Below are 15,468 nucleotides of genomic sequence, written 5' to 3' on the forward strand. Positions count from 1 at the left end.
TGGTGAATCGCTTCACGAGGCACAACCTGAACAATAATATATCAACTCGAGTTAATCTTCTACAATGCTTGATGTTAAAAAGGGATCATTCATGACACTCGGTAGTTTCTCTTTTCTTTTTTTTCTTTTTTTTTTTTTTTACAAAGCATTCGACTAAACTATAATCTAATATATGTGTAGCGTGCCGATCTAGTTCTACGTATTTTCTTTTCTTTGACGTACAAGCCGATCGGTGGCTCGCTGCCTTCAACGTTAATGAAGTGCAGCTAGTTCAAAGTAAAGTTTGATTTGTGATATTGATTAAAGAGTGTGAATTGAATCCCTGGAATGCACTGGGTTTGGGGACTGGGTTTGAGGTTTTCTTGCTGATTTGAAAGTGAGAATAAGACTGTTTTTCCAAACATTTTCAGGGTCAGTTCCAAGAAGTAAATTTGACAATTGCTTCTTGGAACTAACGGTTCTATCTTCCGTGTCCTGCCGGTTTATTAGTGTCCTGTTTATGGTGGGGACCGATGCGATAAAGAAAACTCATCGAGCCTTGGAATTAAGAGTCAAATATGACTACAATACGGAAATGTCCGTTTGAAATATGAAATACGGGAGGTCCCTGCCGTAGAAAAAATTACAAAACAGGAGTTTATTGTCCCTGGCTCGATGAACTTATTTGTCGCATCACATTTTGACCCTCATTGTGTTCGGTAAGACCGAACAATAATGTAATAAAATATATAGTACTGGAATATATTATTATAGAATAAAAGCACCGTGTAAATACGTATCACGCACGTCGAGAATTTTTTGTCGAGAAAATTGCAACATTTTCAAGTATATTTAAGTATAACCCAGGCAAAACAAATAAGTTTGTTACTTCTTAATAATTTCTATCCAGTGATATCATACCGACGAGTTCGAAAGAAAAGGAAAGGCGACGAATTATTGTGTACGATTCGGTCACTCGTTATGGTCCGCGAACCAGTTGCCAGCGGCGGCAAGTGGTTAAATAAGCGAAATACTGTGTGTATGTGAAAAATTCGTCGCTGAATATTCTGAAATGTGGGAACAATTAATAGACACTTATGGAACGAGGCATCGCGACACAAAGGGGACATAAAGAACCGGGACACTTGAACACGTAGCACTGTACGTTTCGACTTTTCCCTCGGAAAGTCGCCTACCAGCCGGTGTTGGCTTTCGAGGCAAGGGTCGACGCGTTTGAAATCGATCTTTTTATTACCAGCGGTTGTTTGCCGCTGCATCAAATTGCACCGCCTCTGTTTTTTTCTCCCCGCGGTACCGTCGCGCTCCCCATTCTCTGCGGGAGATGCATATGGCCGCGTCCCTTTTTTTTTTCTCCCCACCCTCTTCGATGTCAGGCTGCTGAGCCAGTTCGCATCACACGCGACTGGAGACTGACCCTTTAATCGCACCAACCCTACGTTAATCGTAACTTTTGACCTCCTTAGACGTTCTCTTAATTGCTCGACGATATTTCCATCAATTTTTTTTTTTTTTTCTCTTTCTCCTAGTTATGTTGGCGGTATTGTGATCATCTTGTAACTAAGTTTTCTAGAGATATCGATTTATATCGGTCAAGTACAGAAAATTTCAGTTTCATTTTCTCTCTGTAAGACGCTATGTTCAGAAAGAATTAATATTTCTAACGCCATCTACCAGATCCGCCATTTTGTTCTAACCTCTTTTCACCGAAGACGTCTCGGTTATTTTGCGGATTCATTGTCTTCCTGGAAAGGTTATCGTTAAATATGTTTAATTTGCTGTTGCTTGTCGCGTGGTGGAATTCTATTAACGTTTTCACGTTATCCATTCGCGGTCTGCGGAATTCAACTTCTTTTGCTTCGACCGTTGTTGATCCACGTTCAAATCACCTTTGTAATTTCCTTCCTGATTATCCGCTCACAATGCCACTTTGATGGAGTTTCGCGTCTTTTGCTTCGAACAATTCCCCCTCCTCCCCCCTCTCTCTCTCTAGTTTTAGACTTTTCTTTGTGGATAACAAGAGAAATAGGTGCCTGAATTTTCGTCACACTCGGTATGTAATAAAAATTATTACTATCAGACCATGGATATATTTGCGAACAGAGAACCAAGTATAGATTTCGAACGTGAATATCAAAAAATACGTACCCGAAACGCAATAACGAAAATTTGCTTGCACACACCGTCACCACGGTTAACGCTGTTTACTATTAATGGCACTTTCGTCGCGCGGAGTGCACGGAGCGGAGAAATAAAACTCGTCGCTTTTAATTCCACTCTGTGTCGTTAACATTGACTCGCGAGGCAGCCAATAAATATTCAAAATCCGCTGTTTGCAGATACAACAGCGTAGTTTCATTTCGAGTGGATCGCACTTTCGTCCCACCCGTTGTGCGAGGCACAAAGACGCTTCGAGTCACTGTTAACCGTGCAATTTATAACTGTACAACGGTACAGTCTATTAAAACGACAACCGCACGAGCGTCCTTCGGCCCGTCAATCAATTAGAATAGTCAGTAGTAGCCTTTGTACGTGCAAGCGCACATTCGAACTTTTTCATTTCCATCTATCGGCGATAAACAAAGGGGCAGCCAATAATTCCCAGAAAATCGATGATCGCCCTCGCTACTCAACCGCGTCACTGTTCGCGGAATTTACTTTCAAAAATTGCTGGATTATATCGTGGATCGGTGATTCTCCGTGGGAAATGACCACTGAAAAATGGATGTCTTCGTTTCGAATATCGAAATAACGATAGTCGGGGGAAAATTTGTGACTAGTCGAGTGGGACGTTTGGAAAATTATATTACTTCAACAGTGACTGTAAAGTTTTCTTTCTGTAAAGTTATTTCAGTCGATTATAATCGTCCGATCGTAAAATCAGTTTTTCACTGAACTTTGCCTCTCGAATAAATAGTCCTAAGGGGAAAAAAAATTGTTTAAATACGTTGAAATTTCGAAGCTCGCTTCGTCTTTTACTCCGATGCATTTCTTCGAGATTTCCTTCGATGAATTATTTACTTGATAAATAATTCAGAGCCGCCACACTTCTCGCTGATTTTGTTATCGATCAGCGTTTTCAGTTTTAACCCCCGTAATACCGCCCCACCTCCCCCCCGCCATGGAGTCTCCACGATAAATTATTTATCTTGTATCACGTTCCCCCTTGTATCGTTCCCTTTCCCGTCGATTCCCGAGTTTTCTCCATTTTCTCGCGATTTTCCTCTGCATACGCGTTAACTCAATCTTGCGTTAATAAAATATCATCCGCTTTTTCGCAGAATAATCTCTCCAGATGAAGCTTTGGCCGCAGGAAATTTTTAATTCGGTGCTCCGTCTATTTTTATCTTCAGTTGCAATTTTTTTATTCCGATGCTCTGTGGCCGAATCGGGTTGAATGAATTAAAAAAAAAAAAAAAGCAAACGAGATTATGATTTAAATTTTACAAGTTGACGTCTTATGTAACAGCAATAAGTTTGAGAATGAAATTCCACGAAGAGAACCGAGTTTCACTTCAGATTGCAGTCGACTAGAAATTGGCAGGTTCCACTGGTCGTTTTGCTAGCAAAGAAAAAGAAAAAGAAGAAGAAAAAAAAAGAAAAGGTTCTTGTTGGTACGCCTGCTGAAACTCGATGGCTTGCATTCCAAAGAGCAGCACAAATGGCTGGTCGATAATGCAGCGTGAAACGCGAGCGCGGCACAATAATTAACCAAGAATCCCACTGCCATTTGCGACCACGAAAATGGCTAAACCCAGCCGCCATGGGACACTGTGGCTGCGTAGAACCGGACCTAACCTAAATCCCATTGAATCCCATGGCTCGCTAAACGATATCGCTGCAAATTGGCCAACTTCACCGTTACGTGGCATATCGTTTCGAAAAAACAGTGAATTTCGAATGAAACAACGTGTAATTAAGAAATTTACGTATAGTGCGTAACATTCTAACAAGTTACAATTAATTGCAAGTCAGTAAATGCTTTTTCGTTAATTTGGTAGAATCTTCTTCGCGCATATTTAATATCAATCTTAGGATCAAAATTACTCGAGTTTTGAATCACCGTGTAGAAATCGCGAGCCGTGAAAAACTGTAACGTGTAGAATTTTGAAAACCCAAGGTATATATTCGTGAGATAATTGTTGGCTGACCTAACAATGACCAACCTGGACAATTGTATGAAAATGCTGACTTGGATTATTCTGAGAATATCTAATTGAGGATGCGAGTTTAACTAAAGTCAGTGAGACCTGTAATGAGTCCAGAACACTGAACGCACTGTGACTGATATTGTTAAATCTGAGGATATAGCCATCCTTCCCAATGATTTTTAGTTCGTTAGATTTCGTGCTGCGACAATATTTCATTGAATTCGATCTGTAGTCTTTGAAACAGCCTGTAGAACTATTTTCTATATTAACTAATCTGGTAAAAGCAACCTTCCAGGTGCACTGTTTTAACGAGAATCTGTGAAAAATGTCTCCTCGTAAACAAGAACGAGATCTTTTTTGAAACGTCCTGTATACACACAGAGAAACACATAGGCGGCAGACTAAAAAAAAAAAAAAAATTCCACGAATCCGTCCGTAGGGACTATAATATAAAGAAAAGAGGCATTGGCGAATGTGACTGCATAGAAGCCGCATTCAAGGCCCATGGTCTGTGAGGACGACAGTTTTCACTGGCACACATAAGCATCTATAACCTGGTCTGGCGAGTGTTATCGCGTCTTAATATCGCCGGCTTATCGTCGGTCGCGGTGCGTGACGCGCATGCACACGCATCCGTGTTCGCCGCAACCTGCAACCTGCGCGCTCCGATTACATAACGCGCATCATCGTTTGGAAACGCGCTGTCTGTGCGCGCAAACAGGGTGTTTCGAAGATAGTCGCTCGCTACTCGTCTAGCGACGAGAGCCTCGCAGCCCGTGCCACGAGTGCTCTGCTTCGGATAATTTTAGACCGGACGCAATCCTCGAGTCGAGGATCGCTGTGAACGGTACGAACGAAGAGCCTGAGGGATTAGAAATTGCAAAGGGGAACACTGCGAGAGTGTGGGCATCATATTCTAGTTATTTAGGTTACGACTGTTTCCAGTAACTCTTCCACGACGTGGGATAATTCGTTATTCGCGACAGGCAACGTCAAATATTTCATATTACGTAAGGAAAAAAAAAAAAAAAAAAAAAAAAAAAACAATGGTTCTCGTGTATTTTTGTGAACAAAAATGGTAATTTAGATAGGGCAATGTTCCCAATTTCCACGAGACGAGTTCCAAGTTTCATCAGGTCTGTAGAAAGCGAGATACGCGAGGAGGGCTAACGCGAAGTCTCGTGAGTCGGGAAAGTAACGCTTCTCAGATTTCTATCGGTGGAAGTTAGAAATTCACTTCCATCCAGTTTTACGGCCGTACCTGTTACACTGAACGAGTAATTCTTTTTAATCGGCGAGGATTATGGAAACTAACCTCTCGGTAGCGCTGATGGGGCCCTCTTCGGGGTATCGTCGGCAGAGGGCGTTCTTTCCCTCATGCTTCCCTGTAGGACCCCTTACAGCCAGAGCCACCATTTAGGCAAGTCCACGTGCCGTGTCCTCCTAGAACATATAAAACGATACCTCGTGTCATTCGATTTTTTTTCTTGAAATAATTTCTTTCTTTTTAAATACAAATTTTCCTGAAAGCAGAGTATTTCTGAACACACAGAGATTTAACTCTCGGTATAGTAACGTTCGTATCTTTCTTTTATAATAATTTATATTTTCTGTTTTAAAAGATTCCTTCTGATATATATATATATATAGGAATTTTTCAAAATAGAAAAATAAATATATATAATTATATATATAAAAAGGAGGAAAAATAGAAAAATAAATATGTATAATTATATATATAAAAAGGAGGAAAATTTAAAATCGCTCAATACACTGTCTCTGTCCACCTTCCCTCAACTGTCCAATATATTTTCTCATTACAAAAAGCTGAAACTTAATCCATCACTGTTGGTAATACGATTCCCTAGGCTCCAGAAAATGACACGTCGACCATACAGGCGGTGCAAGTCCCATTCAATTTCCTGTCTCATCGGTAGAAAACAATTCCAATACTTTTATCACAAATGGCATCATTTTTGCTCTGCTGACCACTATGTTGAATTCCCTGAATCGAACGTAAAATCGAATTTCCAATGTAGTTCGCGAACCACTTGATGCCAATGCCAGTTTCAGTACGCATGGGAAGCCAGAGGCAGCTGATTCCGTGCAAAGGGGGAAAGGGAGGAGAAAAAAAAGTGGCGGAGGACCTCGTATAATCGAGTAACAGTATCGTGCGGCTGATACGATTCTACGGCGGCGCGTTCGCGATGATACGTCGTACCAGGATCGCGATATGCAAGGCGGCTAGAGTTCGCGAGACTTCTCCTAGTATCATCGAGACCGCGTAGGAACACATACAGTGGTTCTCAGCCTTGGAGACATAATTCCAAAATGGAATTTTAATAATTTAATGCTTATCAGTTCAAGCAATTATTAAAATTCAATTAACAAATTTAATCATTCCATGGAGCAAAAATAATTGAATTGCATCAACTTTTTCTAAAATATCCAAATAATAAGATCTGGTTGGATGATTAATTCTTTTAGATGCGGTAATAATTTTTTTTTTTTTACGACCCTGTTAAGCATAATTTCTGATGCAAGAGTATATCAGTTTCCCCCCCGAGTTATTTTCGTGATTTTGTCACAGGAACGGGGGGCCCAATTTAAATGCCTGATATGCAAATGTGTCTCAATACCAGTCGTACGCTTTTTCGGCCGAGAGAAAGAGAAAGAGAGAGAGATAACAAAAGATTATTCCTGGACAAGAGGGCATCTCTCGTCACCGAACACGCTGGTTGATAAGTATTGTTTGAAGTGCCCCCCTTATCGCTACCAATCTGTTTTCTCTCGATAACTGTGTAACCTAGAAGCCGCGCAGCGAATTATTCAATATTTAGATAATCCCTGGTTATCAATGCATGACGACTATGCGTCACGTAACGTGTGTGTCGAGTAACACCTATTAATACAACAGCGATTGATATTTTTACAATTATTGCTAATGACATATCAACGATAAGAAGAAGGTTCAAATCGAGTCTCGTGTGTTCCACTCGAAGATTAACTTCCACTTTAAAACCAGTCTTCGTTCGATACTTGACTTCGCGTCGAAAAAAACTCGAAGAGGACAGGACAAAGGTAAAACAACCGTGTGCAGTCGTTCTTATGTCGCGCGCGACGCCATAACGCCAAGGCCACGGTGACGTTCCCCGTCGCAGATTTCCATCGGTATTACCATCGATCTCCGCGAAACGATGGACATTCCGTATTGTCGGGCAAACAAACAGCCTATGGGCCCCGAGGGCAGCTTAGTGTGCCATCGGGACCGTGTGATCCGACCAGTGGTTCTCAGTCGCGGCAAGAACCTCGTGTATTAAGGATCATCGTCATCCATCAACCATACCGGTGGCAATTCTCCGTTGCACTTCGCATAATGGGCATAATTGCGACGACCACCAAGCCCGTTATTAGGCCAGTCGCTTCTTGAGAACCGTGGCAAGACCGCGTGCCAGTGTTTCTCATTGAGGGCCCGGTGCTTCAAACACAATCGACAGCGAGACAAGTGGAAACTGTAAATTTTTTTCATGTGTTAACACGTTCGGGACGTTGTTAGTTCCTGCGGACCGACGCCTCATTATTCGTTTGGCCGACGTCGGTCCGACACTTGCAATATTCATTCTAGTGGACGCATTAACGAGTCTGACAAATATACTTGATTTTTATTGATATAAAAAATACTACATACAAGGTAAAAAATACACGTTTGGTTCCGTACGTGTTAAAAAGTTTCAATGTCCGAAGTTTCTGAAATTTTGTCGTACAGCTCTAAAAAGCTGCAATTTCTGGAAAGCAAATTTCATTCCGCGAAAGCGGAACCGAACACATCGTGGTGGAACACCAGAGGATCGATGGAAAATGACCGACTTTCGCCACGTCGGGTCTCGCGTCTTGGAAACGGGCCGCTAATCGTTCCGGCGGCGTATTCGATATCTGCCAGCAGAAAACGCGAGATTTTGTAGGCGTTGGCACAGGCCCCTACACCCAGTCACTTCGAAACGACCCTGGCCTCTTCGTGGTTTGGTCTAGAGCCAAGGCAACGTGGATCTCTCTGCTCCTCTCTCCCTCGTTCCTCCGCACCTCGTTTCCACCTGGCGAGGGTGATATCTGCTCAATCTCGCGGGATTAGTAGACCGCTTCATCTACGCGTCGCCGATGCTGGCCTCAACAGGTCATGGTGTGTTGGTACAGCTGCTCAACGTGGGGACAAACCATGGTTTTGTTCCGTTTTCATTTCAATCGTGAATATCTCTCCTGACTTTTTTTACCAATTTAACCTCTTGCGCTGGAATGACGTTCTCAGTTTTATGTTATATTTGTAAGAAAGAAAGCGACGAGTTATTGTACACGGTTCGGTCACTCGTTATGGTCCGCGAACCAGTTGCCAGCGTAAGGGGTTAAGCCTGAAGCTTGAGATAATTGTGTGTTCCATAAAAAAGAAGCTACGATAATACATTGTTATCTTTACACTGCAGTGTTGTTCCACAGAGTAATAATGAAATGTTGGTCTTCCTTCGGTGAAGGAAAAGTGAAAATTTTACGAACCGTCCATCTGCTAATAATACCTCGGAATGACCTGACATCTCCAGCACATGAAAAACTGCTTGGGTGTTCCTAAGTACACTCGGAGGACAAAAGACTCTTGACGAAAGGAAAAACTGTCCCCATTGGGTTTGTAAATCCTCGGAACAAATCATTTCAACGAAATTACTTTTGACTGTGAAATTTCTAAATTTTCATTTTAGAAATGTCCGAGAAATTCCCTTCGAAAGATCGATTTACTTGAGAAAATTATTGCTCGCTGTTGCATTTGCTTTGGGAAGTTTTACGTTCATTTCGATTCTTGGGACATTTCTTGAGATTGATGACATCTTTGTCAGATGTAAAGGATTACTGTCGGTCTTGCACTGTCACGTTAACAAACAAATTCGCTTAATATGACGTGCCGTTCACGGACAAAATTCTCCATAAATCGAGGTATCGCGGAGGGCTCCACCGTTTTACCTGGAATGCTGAAACGCTACATTCCAGCGTGGAAAACTGCACTGCACCACTGTTACTGGAACCATTCCATTCTCTCTCCCCCCCCCCCTTTCTTTTCTCTCTCATTCTTTTCGTTTTCCTTCCTCTGCAAGCCAAAGTAACTTACAAGCTCAAGTAACTGTGATATCGATTAAACTCCTCCATTTTGTACTCGCTTGTCCAGTCATCTTTCGCATTAATTAGACGAAATTTCCTTTTTTTTCTTTTCTTTCATTCTTTCAAACAAAGGGACTTGATTCATTTCCACTCGTTTTGTTCGATATATCTGTTTCGAAGTAGCTTTCATATAAATTCGAATTTTAGATGCGAATCTTTTCATAAAAAAGGAACTCTGGGATTTTTTTAAATATTATTTAACCTCTCGCGCTGGAATGACGCGCCGCGTCGAGAATTTTTTGCCCTAAATTGCAACATTCTCTCAGTTTTAAGTGTAACCCGGGCAAAATAAATAATGAATTTACTACTTCTATTTAATATCTATCCAGTGATACTACACACCGACGAGTTCAATGGAAAAGGAAAGCGACGAATTATTGTATACGGTTCGGTCACTCGTTATGGTCCGCAATCCGGTTGCCAGCGGCAACTGGTTGAAACGAACTTTTCCTTTTTCAAGCGTTTCCAAAAACTCTCGAAATTACCGGGCGGTACGATCGCTGTAATAAAACTACTGATCCACGGCGGATGCAGGATTTCGTTTTTTTGTCAACGCGCGAAAAATTCCCAATTTGATTACGGAGTAACCGGACCGGCGTGAGGTATTTTGAACGCGAGAAAGAACCCGTGAAAGCGCGTTAACGGGAAAAAGCGATCGACCGAATTTTCCGCGGTATTTTGGACGCCATGTGAGAGCCACTGCGAACGAGCATGACGTGCCGCGTATGTCATTGGCATCATTGAATAAAACCACCGCTGATGGTTACTTTATACGGAGAGCTTTATTAGCTGGGTTGCGAGGTGATCGCGCCACGTTTTGATACAGCGGCTTATTTAGAGTTTGCGTTTCAACCCGGCCGGCAGTTTTTACACGCCGATTATTGTGAAAAAACACGATCGCCTGTGAGAACCTGACCTTTTTCCCCGATCGATTCATTATCGATTCGCTAATACCGTTGTTGATAGGATTTGTGTCTTTTTTTTTTTTTTTTTTCTTTTTTTGGTTTTGTTTTGTTTCTAACCGGATCATTTTCTCGCTGGTCGTAGATCAACCGAACGTTCATTAATTAATCGACGCGATGCTGTTTTTGTCACGTCACGTGATACGTCGGCGAGGAGGGATTGTTAATCGGTGCTAAGCAGTCGCTTTAAAATTGCAGTGATCGCCAGGGCTGCCAACTGGCCCGTAGCGTTCATAATCAATGATGTACAACGTGTTCATTAATGCCGATCGATCCTCTCGACACACGGCTTTGTGAAGTCGCTCGCCGTCGTCTGTGAGTCGCTCCTTCTTTCTCACTCTCTCTCTCTCTCTCTCTCTCCGTAATCTGCGGGACGTTTTTTATGGAAATAAAATGCATCGAAGATGGCCGTAACATCGGAATATCTTTATTTCGAAGAAGAATTCCAAAATTCTGGATCAGTATTCACAGAGCATAGTTTGACGATTTTTTTTTTTTTTTTTTTTTTAAAGAATAATACTATCCCACTCTTTAATTCATCTCCCATTGAATAATCTGCATTTCAAAAATTCCCTAGCGTGACAATTCCTGGAATCTAAAATCGGGGCTTAGAACAACAGAGTGTAACAAATTCATACGATAACAGAAATATTTTTCCTGCGCGTCTATGAATATGTATTATACAGGGACGTTCAAAATACACACCTGGTGAGGATGTTTTTCTTTTTTCTTTTGCGAACGAGTATCGAATTTACAAAAAAAAAAGAAAAAAAAAATATTGAATTTCCTGCCAGGTTGGAGACAGTCTTTGAAAGTCGAAAGTCGTGCTTTTTTTTTGATTGCTGGGAACAGTGAAAATAAACAGGACGGCCACGTGCAGATTGTATAAGCACACTCTGCGAGCAACACGCGAGTACACGTTCGTGCGAACGTCACGCGCAACCACACGGAAGGTGTACGTGTACCACCACCAGTGTGTACGATCGAGGAATCTAACGCCTGACAAGACACGCTTGGAACAGAACTGACCGACCTTCCAGATAATTGCTAACAGCGAGGAAAAGAGAGAGAGAGAGAGAGAGAGAGAAACAACACCTGACATGATTCGACTAATTATAAATCCATTTTTCTTATCTAATCTTGGTTGCTGAAATTTCTGCTACTGCTTCCTAGAATCTGGTTCCTCGAACCCTCCCTTAATTACTTTCAACGATGAATGAATAATCTTCAACGACGGCGAATACATTTTCAGCGGCAACGATCCTCCAGAGAGAGTTGAAATTTTCGTTTCTTCGAATAAGAAAATGGGGGACCGTGTTGTTGCTATCGGTGGTGAATCGACGCTCTCGAATCGTCGTGTCGTGGCGTAATGCGTCCCGTTTATGTTACCGATCTATAAGAAGAGCGAGGCAGTAGTTATAGAAATGTGCTCGCACTTGACAGTATTTCTCGCTCTTTTTTTCTTTTTCCTTTTTTGCACATTAGAATTCATCGTTGAATTATTCAGTACCACAGCTTTATCGTCTTTCGTGCGACTCAGGATCATGTTTTTCAACTAGTTACTTATGTTCGACGTGTATACACGTCAGTCTTAACTTTACTTCGTTGTGCAAAATAAAAAAAGAATTGCCATTCACTTTAATAGCTCGAACGCAGTCAATCTGTTAAATTTATAACCGGAGCATTTGCCCCTGCGTTCGAAGTGTATACTACTCGTCATTGCTCGATTTTTGAATTCAAATTCCTCGCGAGGGATTTTTAAAATCAAATCGCGCAGTTAACTGGTGATTAAAAGTGAAAAGAAAGGACAACGCGTTGAACTTCGACGTTTGGCATTTTTCTCAACCAGTTGCGCCGGCAACTGGTTTGCGGACCATAACGAGTGACCAAAACCGTATACAATATATTCGTCGCTTTCTTCTTGAACTCGTCGGGCATGATATCATACTGGCTGGAATTTATTGAAAAGTGACAAATTTATTAAAAGTAACATATTTATCCTTTGCCTTGGGTTATACTTAAATATACTTAGAATTGAGGGAAATATTGCAGCGCAAGAGATTAACAGATATTGTTAAAGCAAACTTGGATGTTTAATTTTATTTTCCCAAATGTCTCGAGTACTGAGTGAAAATCTAGTGAAAATCGTGCGTCATCGGTAGGGCTGTCCTGATGTTTAGGGTTGAGCTTCAAGTTATACATTATCTTGCGCGGCCGTATTTAGACCAAGCAATCTTTTTACCGAATTCTGTGATCCAGTTTAGGCAGTACGAGCAGTGCCTAAAATAGCGTAACCTGAGTAGACAGTGGATTATTTTGAGCGCGTGATTTTCTACTTTCAGCAGCACCACACCACTTTCCCCGCCGAGCCTTCTGTTTTAACCCTTAATTGACGCTCTCAGCTGCTCGAGCATTATTTCAAATGTTCGAACTTTCCACGATAATTTCGTTTCCCGATGTACAGTGCGGGGGCATCGAGTGCCTCTCGGCAAGCTCCGGTTTACAGTTTTGCTTTATAATTATAGTCCAGAAATCCACGCGTTCTGATATATCTCTGATATATCTGTTATATCCAATCTAACCCAGAAACACCGAATAACCGCGATATTGAAGTGTGCGTGTCGATTAATAACCACTAATAACAACTGTGGAATTCAATTTCGATAGAAACAAAATTTATAATTTACATAAACCGCAATTATTAAGCAAAAAAAAAAAAAAAAATATTTTCTACTTTGAAATTAAATAGAGCTAAAGTTAAAATCGAGAAATGATTTTCTAATTAGGAAACAGCGTCGTCTTGAACTTTCGAGACAGCAAAATTTTATCTCTGATTCTATTGTTGTGCAGGTAACGAGTGCAACGAAGGAAAAAGGATTTCTGCAACTTTCTACAACGAAATTCATTCTCTCCCCCTCCCTCGCGAAAAGAAAGGAAATGTTTGAACATGTTTGAAGGTAGAGAATTTTCTGTAGGATTATGTGTCTTAAGTTTCGAAACCGCAAAATTTTATCTCTGATTCTATTCTTGTGCAGGCCACGAGTGCAACGAAGGAAAAAGAATTTCTGCAACAATACGACGAAATTCATTCTCTTCTTTTTACAAAAAGAAAAAAAAAAAAGGAAACATTTGGAGGTAGAGAATTTTTTTGCAGGATTTTCGATATTTCCAAGATGAGTTACGATACATTGTCGCGAGAAATTGACGGCCGTTTAACCAGAATCGAAGTCGACACGTCGGCCATAGTCGAGCTGCTAGAACCCACGTATTTTCTGACGTACACTATACACACACGCACAGCATTTGCACAGCGTATGTGAGTGCGTGTGAATGTGTGTTTCATGGCTACAGCCGCAACGAATGCTCGCTATTCCAAAACTAGACGAAACGAACTGACTCCGAGAAATTACACGGGAAAAATTTGCATTGTTGGTCGCCGTTAACTAAACTCTAGTCTGTTCATGCGTTTATCATATGGAGCATGAATGCGGTACTCGCGGTAATGTTAGGTGAAACCGAAGGATCGAATAAGTATTAAGTAGGTTCTACTTAAAAAGTTCTACTTACTAAAACATATGTATGTCCAGTAGAACTTTTTCGGAAAATGTTAAATGAGAACTGATAAGCGATTACTTTTATAAAAATGAAAGTTTCAGAGTGGAACCTACAAAATATAGAAATATTAAGATTATAAAATATTTATTATTAACAAGTAATATTTATATCTATGAGCGGAATTATCTTAATATTTCTATATTTATAATTTTTTATATTTCTATATTTAACATTCTATATTTATTAATTAATAATATTATTAAGAAATATTAAGATTATAAAATATAGAAGTATTAAGATAATTCCGTTCATAAATATAAATATTACTTATTAATAATAATATCATTATGTCACCATTCATCAATATTAAAAAAGATTTCTCGATATTTGCAGCGAATACTGACACTGAATGAATAGTATTTGATGACTAACACTTGAAACATGAAAATGGACTTCTAAGTTAAAAGTTTTAATCAAATGTTGTAAAATAACTCGTTTCCACCTTTCATTATACAGATTCTAAAATGTCTGTGTCTACACAAAACTGTTCCTAATTGTAACACCTCTTTCTATAAAAATTCCACAAAAACAGACGAATTTTTTGAACCGAAACATCAATTCTACTTCTTTGACGTTCCAAAACAAAAGATTCCGGTAGTGTATAATAAATGGCAGGAAGCGTTCTAAATTTCTGGCGAATGCTACGAAGAGCTCGACGGTAATATTTATTGTTTCAGTACCGTTCGAACAGACTTTCACAACACTTTCAAACACAAATTGAAGCTTACGCTTCTACGTTTATACCGAATCAAAATAGTTAGTCGAAATCGATTGTTCCGAGATTAACTATTAATTAATGGCGCGACACGTGACGTAACAGTATCACATCATCAATTACTACTGAATCTCGTGTAACGCCACGGCCAAAATTCCCGCCATTCGAGGCACCGAAAACTGATTGGTTTGCACGAGAGCGCAGACAGATTAACAAGCACACGGTGTGTTGGAACAAATTTCTCGTATCATTGCTCGGCACGGTATTTAAAAACAGACCGATCGGATAGTTTGCTTAACCTCTCGCGCTGGCAGCTGATTGCGGACCATAACGAGTGACCGAGAATCGTCTACAATAATCCGTCGCTCACTTTTCGTCGTCGTTATTTACGATAATACGCTGGAGAAGTAATAAATTTATTATCTATTTGTTTTACTTAAAACTGAGAGAACATTGCAATTTTGGGACAAAAAGGCACGTCATTCCAACGCATGAGATTAATCGTCGCGAGCAGGGCAAAATGTCATCTCTCGAAGCGGTTGTCACGTCGTATCGCATCGTTAAACTATACCTAAGCCTAGTACTAACTATACCTAACTCCTACCACTGCGTACAGTGTTCCGTGTAATCTGGACGAATGGAACTCTGTACTCGGCGAAAAAAAACAGAGTCCCGATATCTTTGGTATTCTCGGCGCCTCTGACGAAGTTGCACGCGAGCTAGTTTTCCGTAGAATGCATTAGCTTGTTGATTCTGTTAAGACGAAGTTGATTTTTCTTTTTCTAGTCTTCTCCTGCTAGTTGCTGTTCCTCCTCCGAGGCAATTTCTT

At 40.7% G+C, this 15,468-nt stretch overlaps 1 protein-coding gene and 1 long non-coding RNA gene across 4 annotated transcripts in view; one reads left to right on the plus strand and one right to left on the minus strand.

Moving 5' to 3' along the window:
* LOC122535716 overlaps positions 1-15,468 on the minus strand; it is a 73,164-nt gene that overhangs the window by 43,153 nt on the left and 14,543 nt on the right. For 2 of the 3 annotated variants that reach the window (XM_043667480.1, XM_043667479.1), the window contains exons 2-3: positions 7,377-7,379; positions 5,464-5,591 (exon numbers count right to left, since the gene is read on the minus strand). In XM_043667480.1, the coding sequence (XP_043523415.1) occupies positions 5,464-5,527 (64 nt within the window). In that variant the 5' untranslated portion in view covers positions 5,528-5,591; positions 7,377-7,379. The remainder of the gene's footprint in view (positions 1-5,463; positions 5,592-7,376; positions 7,380-15,468) is intronic. The other variant, XM_043667478.1, reaches the window with a different exon arrangement.
* On the plus strand, positions 11,889-13,426 carry LOC122535725. The gene is made up of 3 exons (XR_006308240.1): positions 11,889-12,295; positions 13,160-13,266; positions 13,345-13,426. It is a non-coding gene; the product is annotated as an uncharacterized LOC122535725 (long non-coding RNA).

This window comes from Frieseomelitta varia, unplaced genomic scaffold (genome assembly GCF_011392965.1).
Source record: "Frieseomelitta varia isolate USP_RPSP 00005682 unplaced genomic scaffold, Fvar_1.2 scaffold_759, whole genome shotgun sequence".
Taxonomy (NCBI): domain Eukaryota; kingdom Metazoa; phylum Arthropoda; class Insecta; order Hymenoptera; family Apidae; genus Frieseomelitta; species Frieseomelitta varia.